The sequence below is a fragment of the Monomorium pharaonis genome, unplaced genomic scaffold, assembly GCF_013373865.1.
Source record: "Monomorium pharaonis isolate MP-MQ-018 unplaced genomic scaffold, ASM1337386v2 scaffold_489, whole genome shotgun sequence".
NCBI lineage: Eukaryota > Metazoa > Arthropoda > Insecta > Hymenoptera > Formicidae > Monomorium > Monomorium pharaonis.
The window spans coordinates 39740-48987 of NW_023415790.1; the positions used below are offsets into that span (position 1 = coordinate 39740).

At 46.1% G+C, this 9248-nt stretch overlaps 1 protein-coding gene across 1 annotated transcript; it reads right to left on the reverse strand.

The window, feature by feature from the left end:
- Window positions 1-1355: 1355 nt before the first annotated feature.
- LOC118648525 lies at window positions 1356-8157 on the reverse strand. The gene has a single exon (XM_036294848.1). The coding sequence runs from the start codon at window positions 6552-6554 to the stop codon at window positions 1380-1382; it is 5175 nt and encodes a 1724-aa protein (XP_036150741.1). The 5' UTR covers window positions 6555-8157; the 3' UTR covers window positions 1356-1379.
- Window positions 8158-9248: the final 1091 nt, after the last annotated feature.

The window sequence follows — 9248 nt, forward strand, 5'->3', positions numbered from 1 at the left end:
CTCTCCTTTTTAGCCCTCACTACAGAATCTCTGTAGGCCTTCTGAGCCCTTCGGTGAAGGTCCCAGTCAGCCTGGCGGCCCGTGTTCCTGGCCCTGTTCCAGGCACGACGTGCAGCACTTCTGAGCTCCTGCAGCTTGGGGTTCCACCAGGAGACTTCCTTCGTGTTCCTCATTGTCTTTTCTGGACAGTTGTTCTCAAGCTGCCAACGAGAACCCTTTGTAGGTGCTCGACGCACAGCTCGAATGCTTAAAAAATACACTTAATTTTTTATACACTTAATAATTTTAAACTAAATAATTATTTTTTCGTCGCAGTAATTACTGAAAGTGGCTTTGGGGCATTTTAACTCAATATGTATAATACCTATGTCTTATACAGGAAGTGTGTATTTTAAGAGTTGTGCGCGCGAGATCGATTGCGAGCGCGATCGAACGCGCGAACCGGAACCGCTCAGTAATGAGCGCGGAGTGCACGTTACGCAAATTCGGAGATTTGCTGGAGGAATAGGCGAAAGTACACAAAACAATAAATGCAAAAAATGAACCAGATTAGGTAGCAAATGTTTGCGTTTATTCGTATTACACAGACACCAACAGTGGCACAATTGATCTTCATTTGAGACAACACGGATAAGCGACGGATTGAACTGACGAACAGAAATCTTCTTTGAGTACGTTCTCGATCTGCCAATTGATGTCGCGATGGAAATCTTACCGAGCGCGAGGCGTTACGCTTGGTTGGAGCGGAAATCTTGATCACGGGCGACGAAAGTAAAGCCGCGTACGGCAAACGTACTACCGCAAACGTGAACTCCACGTCACTTCTCCAAATTTAGGAGTCACAAACTGACTGTAACGTTTCGGATGTACGTTTGCAGGCTCGTGCCTGTCGCATGCGTCAGCGGAATTATTGCTTCGATGACAATGCGGGCGAGAATATACACTTCTCTCGATTTGATATAATAGCAAACACTTTATTTTACTCTTCGGGAGGCCGGAGGCTTACAGTTGTGACTGAAATATGCGATCGTGTCTACTTGAGTGTGTAACAACGACGAGCGTGGTGAACAATATGGCCGAAAAAGCAAACGCGCGCGCAGAAGAAGGAAAGCGGAAGTAGTTCCTTCCTGGCGCAGTAATACCAAGAAAGCGCGTCACGCGTCGCGGAAGCGCACATGTCGGTATGACAGAAATTCGAGTTAACAGTTGACATCTTGGTGTGCTGGCGCTCATACAAATTTAGAGATAAACGATACAACGCCGCCCCCCTTGAAAGGCTTGCCTTTTAATATATAATGTAACGCTGCGAATAATGAATGAAGATTAACAAAATGGTTATAACTTAAATACTAATCTACTACTCTGACTAAAAGGTAACCTTAAAGACTATCGTCAGTAGTTTCTACGGGTAATATCGCAAGTTTGGTCAAAGGTCTAGTAAGAAGTCCCTTCGTAGTTTTAACATCCGCCGTGCGAACGATTCCATCAGATCCGATATGGATTTCATGAACACGACCCAATAACCAATTCAAAGGATGTAAATCCTGCTGCTTGACCAGCACGAGTTGACCGCGTTGCAATTGATTCCCCTTCGTAGCCTTCCACTTTGAACGCGTTTGTAAGGAGTGGAGGTACTCTAAGCTCCACCGACGCCAAAAATGCTGTCTTAGCTGTTCTACGCGCTGCCAACGTACCAGGCGGTTTTCGCTTAGGTCGGTTAAATCGGGAGTAGGGAAACTATTCATCGGAGTGCCAATCAAAAAATGACCGGGGGTCAAATACGCCAAGTCGTTTGGGTCCGCGCTCAACGCTGTGATGGGCCGCGAGTTGAGAATTGCTTCTACTTCACACAACGTGGTTTGCATCTCTTCATATGTCAAGTGAGCCTTGCCTATGATTCTATGCATATGATATTTAGCGGACTTTACCGCGGCCTCCCACAATCCTCCGTGATGCGGGGAACTGGGAGGTATAAAGCTCCACGAGATTTGCTGATCGCGTGAAAATGTTTTAACTTTATCCTGAACAGTGTCGTCATTAAGTAAGCCATAAAAATCCTTTAATTGGTTTTTAGCGCCGACAAATGAGGTTCCGTTATCGGACCATACGTGAGAGGGTCTCCCCCTGCGCGATATGAAACGCTTGAACGCGGCTAAGAACGCATCCGACGTAAGATCACCGACAAGTTCTAAGTGCACGGCCTTGACCGTGAAACATACAAAAACGGCAACGTATGCCTTATGATTACGCGCGTTTCGACGCTTTCCTTCTCGTAAGATTAAGGGGCCGGCATAATCAACACCACACCGTGCAAACGGCCTCGAAATAGTGACGCGACTGGAGGGAAGGGATCCCATTAAGGCCTCAGAGAGCACCGGCTTGACTCGGAAGCATCTGACGCATCTTAGGACAATTCTTCGTGTTGTTGACCGTAGTGAAAGTGGCCAAAAACGCTGTCGGACGGCGGCCATGGTGGCTTGAGTGCCGGCGTGCATGCTGCGTACATGTTCCTTTGAGATGATACGCTTCGTCAATTCGTGATCACGAGGTAATAGAATCGGATGGCAGGTGTCATGTGGTAAATTTGAGTTTCTCAACCTACCTCCTACTCGAATTAATCCGGAGTGATCCATGAATGGTGTTAGCGATAAAATTTTGCTGGATGTACTGATGGCTTCAGCATTGCTTAAGGTTTTGTAATCGTCTGGAAAGGAATGCTGTTGGACGATCTTACACAAGCGATGCAATGCAGAAGACATTTCTTCATGAGTGATGAACAATGTCGTAGCCCTTGATGATCGTCTGGCGAACCTAATGCAGTATGATATGATGCGGCAAACCTTGTCCAAATTCGAGTATTTGTCGAGGATTTCGTTGATTATGCTGACATCTACGATGGCAACATTGACATAAATTTTCTGAAGCTCCGGGATGTCGTTTCCAAGACGTGGAAGCTTGTTGACAGGCCATTGACACTCGCTCTGTTGCAAGAAGGCTGGCCCCTTCCACCACGTGGTAGCGTTGACTAATTCACGTGGGTTTAAACCTCGCGACAATAGATCTGCGGGATTCTGGGCCGACGGCACGTGCCGCCAATCCTCGGGTTCAGTCGCTCGTTGTATTTCTCCTATGCGGTTTGACACAAACACCGAAAATTTGCGGGAGGCTGATGCGATCCAATTGAGGGCTATGGTCGAATCTGACCAAAGATATATTTTGACGTTTGTTAAGTTGATTGACGCTCTGACCCTTTCAAGCAGCCGGGTCAGTAGCAAGGCGGCTGATAGCTCTAGCCGGGGTAGTGAAATTGTCTTCAGAGGGGCGACCCTTGATTTTGAGCCAAGTAACTCGCATTGATAGTCACCGTTCTTGAGTTTCGTTCGGACGTAAATGCAGGCTCCGTACGCATATTGACTGGCATCACAGAAGCCATGCACTTGTATCATCCTATTGTTTGCACTAAATTTCACGCGTCTGGGGATTGTCAATTGATTTAATTCGATCAGCTGGTTTTTGAATGTGGACCAACGAGTGTATACGGCCTGTGGGACAGACTCATCCCAATCGACATTTGAACGCCAAAGATCTTGAAGGATTAATTTGGCAATCACGATGGTTGGTCCAAGGAGACCCAACGGATCAAACAATTTTGACACTTCTGACAGCATTACGCGCTTGGAGACCGTATCGTAAGCCTTGTCAGGCTCATATGAGAAGTGAAAGGTGTCGGAGGTGGGATTCCATTGGACGCCCAAAATACAAGCGTTCGCTTCCTTGTTAATAACGACCGACTCCTCGACCTGACTAGTTACAGGAGTTAGTAATTCCTTGTTATTTGAAGCCCACTTGCTAAGTTCGAAACATCCTAGCCTCAGGAGCTGTATCGTTTCGTCGCGTATTGTTTCTACTTCTTGAAGAGTGTTACCTCCTGTGAGCATGTCGTCGACGTAAAAATCACGCTGGACGCATGACGCTCCGACGGGGTAGATCGCTGAATGTTGCTCTGCCAGATGTTTCAAGGATCTTGTGACGAGAAATGATGCCGGCGTTGTACCATAGGTGACGGTGACTAGTTCGTAGGTTACTACGTCTGCGGCAGGGTCGTCGCGCCACAAGATTCTTTGAAGTGGAGTTTGAGACGGATGCACCAACACCTGCCTGTACATCTTAATTATGTCGGCGGTCAGTACAAATTTAAACGTACGAAAACGCATCACGATTGACGTTAAATCCTGTTGTACGACCGGACCAACTCTCAACGTGTCGTTTAGAGATACTCCAGTAGTGCTCTTGCAGGAGGCGTCAAACACGACTCTGATCTTCGAGGAAGGCTCCGAGGTTTTGAAAACACAATGGTGAGGCAAGTAGAATGCTCTTATATCTTCGTTTGCAGTAATATCCACTCGCCTCATGTGACCGAGCGTTAGATATTCTGCCATGAATTGCGAGTATTGAGCCCTTAATTGAGGGCTGCGGGCAAGCCGCCGTTCCAAGCCTTGTAGGCGTTTTAAAGCAATCTGTCGAGATTCTCCTAATTTCGTCATCGCTGCGTCCTTGATCGGGAGTTTGACCACGTATCTTCCTTGTGCATTTTGTGATACATTTGTTAGATAGTGCTGTTCACAATATGCTTCATCTGCGTTATGGCTAGTAACGTTGGTGATGTCCTCTATTTCGCAGAAGCGTTTTATTTGATCATGTAATTGAACGTTCGATATAGTTGCTGCGAATGAATGTATATTTCGCGGAGGTGACGACACGATGTCCCGGCGCCCTGCCAGAATCCACCCGAAGTGCGTTTTCTGTAACGTCGGGTGCTCCGTGGAGGCCTTGATTTGTCCCACGCAAAGCAACTCCCAGAAGAACTCGGCTCCGATGAGCAAGTCGACCTTGGCTGAGACGTTGAAATGTGGGTCGGCTAACTTGAGGTTACGAGGTATGTTGTATGAGCTTCGTTGCATAGAGAGCGTCGGTAGTTTACCAGTTATTTGATCCGTGACAACGCAGTCAATTGTGATTGAATAAGAATTCACTCGGGATTGAATCCTTACCTTGACCGCTTGAGTAGCCTGCGAATTTGTATTATTTATACCAGAAATTGATGTATTTAGCGGGCGTGGAGGCACTCCAATGATTCGTGCATATTCCATGGTGATGAAATTAGCTTGAGAACCAGAGTCCAATAAAACGCGGCATGGCTTCGTAGATCCGTTGCGGTCGAAGGCATTGACCAGCGCCGTGGATAGCATCGTGTACTCTTCACCGTGGCTGGTTGACGCGTGTGCTGACACGATTGATGAGGAGTTTGGCGTCCTGGGTGCATCAGTGTTATCGCCGTTGCTGTCGTGGGTCTTTGGCGTGCTCTCTCCTGCATGTAGTAACGTATTATGCTTTGCCTTGCACACTCTGCAACCTCCAGATGTGCATTGGTCTAAAGCGTGACTCGGAAATCGTAGGCAATTGGTACAGATTTTACGATTACGAACCTCTGAAATCCTTCGGGAAACCGGCAGCGCCAAAAAATCCTTGCAATGGTACATGGCGTGTTCGCCCTTGCAAAAATTGCATTTTGCCTTGACGGTGGCGACACATGAAGTTTGGCGCTTCGCGTTGGATTGCGGCCGCTTGTGAGCGTCCTTGGATGAGACGTCGCTAGCCTTACTCGTGGCCTCGAGCATCTGGCATTGATGAATGATGAAATCATTGAGCTGCTTGAAGGTAGGAGGTTCCATTCCGTCTAATGAGGCTTGCCATTCTCGCAGTGTGGTTGCGTCCAGTTTTGAACTTACAATGTAAACAAGCAGGTCGTCCCACTGAGATGTAGGGCGTTTGAGCGCGTTAAGAGCTCGTATATGTCTGTTGACTCCATCTGCAATACGCCGTAATTCAATTAAATTTTCCCTTGTCATAGACGGCAACTCCATGATCGCCTCAATGTGTGTGTGGATTATGACACGTTTGTTGTCATAACGCTCCCTCAATAATCTCCAGGCTACGTCATAGTTCAATTCCGAAATTTCTAATGAATGTATTACGTTACTCGCATCACCTGATAAGGAGGATTTTAAATATTGCAGTTTTTGTATGTTGCTGATAGACGTGTTTGAATGTATGACCGACTTGAATGAGTCAAAAAAGGGAAACCATTCATCGTACTTGCCAGAAAAAGATGGAAGATTTAATTTAGGCAGTCGTACGTTGAATGGACCCTCAGATCGATTGGACGCGTTCGAGGTAGACGGTGAGCTCGGCGGGGCGCGTAACGCAAGTACGGGATTGAGAAGTTCGCGAATCTTAGCGGATAGTGAGAAGAAGGCCTCCTCGAAAGTACCGCGGTCGTTGATTTCGTTCTCGTCTATCGACTCGAGTTGAGACTGTATTTCATTGTACTGCGACCAGTACTCGTTTAATTTAATTTTGCGCTCTTCGAGTTGAGCCGCGACGGAAGGCGTTGCTACCGAAATACCTTGGACGTAAGTGCTTATACGCGTGCACGACCCTTTTACGACCGCACGCTGTCGTTTTAGCGAGGCCGGATCCTGCTCTGCGGACATTGCGAATGACGACCCTGTTCGAAGGCGTGAGATATACGAGACGACTTGGCACCCCGAAGTGAACAGTTACCCTTACCGAAATTGGGCGCCGAAAATTTCCGATGCAGGCGGAGTGCTGTCGTCCTCGGATGTGGTCGTGCGGAAAAGTCCTTCAGTAGATCCTTGCCGTTCTTCAATTCCGTGACGAAGTTCTGCTTGAAGCCGAGATCCGTCCCCGATGGTGCGAGGCTGCGACGATCCGGGCGAGAGTCGCCACGCGGCGATTGAACGCTTGTAGGTTATGATCGGGCGGTCCCTTGCTGCTACTCGCCGTTCGCTGAATGTATCTCGCCGCTGGGAGCGTGGTTATTGTCTGACCTTTAATCTGATGCTGAGGGCTTAGTGGATGCACCAAGATTCGTCCCCGACGATGCGAGGCTGCGCCGATCCGGGCGGGAGTCACCACGCGGCGATTGAACGCTTGTAGGTTATGATCGGGCTGTCCCTTGCTGCTACACGCCGTTTGCTGGCTGCGCCTTGTCGTGGAGACGTGGCTGATTGCCTGACCTTCCGTGCCCCCTTGCGAAGATCCGGATTGGTATCCGGCTCGAAGGACCAACAATGTAACGTTTCGGATGTACGTTTGCAGGCTCGTGCCTGTCGCATGCGTCAGCGGAATTATTGCTTCGATGACAATGCGGGCGAGAATATACACTTCTCTCGATTTGATATAATAGCAAACACTTTATTTTACTCTTCGGGAGGCCGGAGGCTTACAGTTGTGACTGAAATATGCGATCGTGTCTACTTGAGTGTGTAACAACGACGAGCGTGGTGAACAATATGGCCGAAAAAGCAAACGCGCGCGCAGAAGAAGGAAAGCGGAAGTAGTTCCTTCCTGGCGCAGTAATACCAAGAAAGCGCGTCACGCGTCGCGGAAGCGCACATGTCGGTATGACAGAAATTCGAGTTAACAGTTGACATCTTGGTGTGCTGGCGCTCATACAAATTTAGAGATAAACGATACACTGACAATTGATTAACAAGCGATTAAACAATCAATCAATTAATGTAGTTTATAAAATAAAGAGTTCTTTAACGGAAATTTTCGCAGCGCGACGCGTAACTTTGAGAAGTGATATTAAACGGAGCGAAGAGCTTGACGGGCGATAGCGGGTGCAAGACTGGCCAAAAACAGCAGTCGCCTCACAAGGGAAATCGCCTAAATCCCCATCGATAATAGGCGTTAGAAAACAAGTATCAGGAAGAGGCCAAACTACCGATAGTCACGAAGCGATCACGCTGCTCCGACATGCCAGCGGAATTCGAAGATCCATGGTCGAAGCCGTTAATGTTATATTACTGCTGTAACCGATGTTGAATTTCACTGCCACGACGTTTCGCCAGCGATAAATATTAAATAATAAAAAACGTATGTTTAGAACTCGAGTTTCGATATTTTATAAAGAATTTCGAATCTCAAACAAGAGTTAAAAGTAGCATAATTTTTCTAATTTGTAGCTTATAAGATACAGTATTTCATATTCCATAAAATGAAAAAATATTTTGTTTTTAACAACTTTGCTCTAAGGTTACCACATATTCTATAAAATCACGGATTTATGATTGATTCGTCACTACAATACTTATAAAAAGGTACTCTTATGATAAAAATAAAACAAAGTAGTAGCCATATTGATACAAGTAATAAGTATATACGTTACGTAACCTCAAAGCAGAGTTGTTAAAAAACAAAATATTTTTTTATTTTAAGGAATATGAAATACTACATCTTATAAGCTACAGATTAGAAAAATTATGCTACTTTTAACTCCTAAAATACACACTTCCTGTATGAGACATAGTTATAATACTGGGTCAAAATGACCCAAAGCAACTTTCAATGGTTACTGCGACGAATTATTTTTAAAATTAGGTGAATTTTTTAAATATTTAAAATTTACGTTAGTCCAATTGTTTTAAAATAGATATCAATAAATTTTAATTTTAATTTTAATTTTATAATTTCTTTTTAGGTTATTCTAACCCAGAGTGTATTTTAACGGTTAACAACACTGCCTGAAATCAGGCCACATCTGAATCGGTCCTTTTTGGGTTCAAATAATGTGCAAATGTTATTTTATATTGTTTGCACTTTTTTACTGCTCTAGCACACACTCGCGCTCGCGCTCGGAAAAGAGAAGACACTGTTTTTCTCAAGAAAGGTTTTATTAACCAAATGTTTACAAGAACGAGCTTGAAACACGTCCGAACGCAGAGACGTGCCAAGAACAACAACGACACGACTTTTAACAACATTCACATGGCAACCAACTTGTCTATCACAGCTGACCGAGGCGATCGATATATTGATTTCCACGACAGCCGACTACAGCTGCCGTTCACAATGAGAACACCGCGCTTATAACACTACCCTCCCTCTTCCCAAAATTGTCGTCCCTACAATGAAAGAGGTGCAATTTTGATTCCCTTGCTGAGCTGCGTCGTTTCCTGCTCTCCTTGAGCTCCTGCAACGAGTTACCGAGCGACGACACATCTGCTCCTTCTGAATCGACTCTTCTCTCTTCATTTTGGCGCTTCACTCTTCCGAGACTTGCGCCTTCTCTCTTGATCTTTGGACAAGGAGAAGGTAACTTTCCGAGGACCTCTTTGCACCCTAAAGGGCATCCTTGTTCCCGTCTCGGCATTTGCCCT

Bases quoted from the DNA above. Each gene is read 5' to 3' on its own strand.
- LOC118648525 (XM_036294848.1), bottom strand. From the start codon at position 6,554: ATGTCCGCAGAGCAGGATCCGGCCTCGCTAAAACGACAGCGTGCGGTC.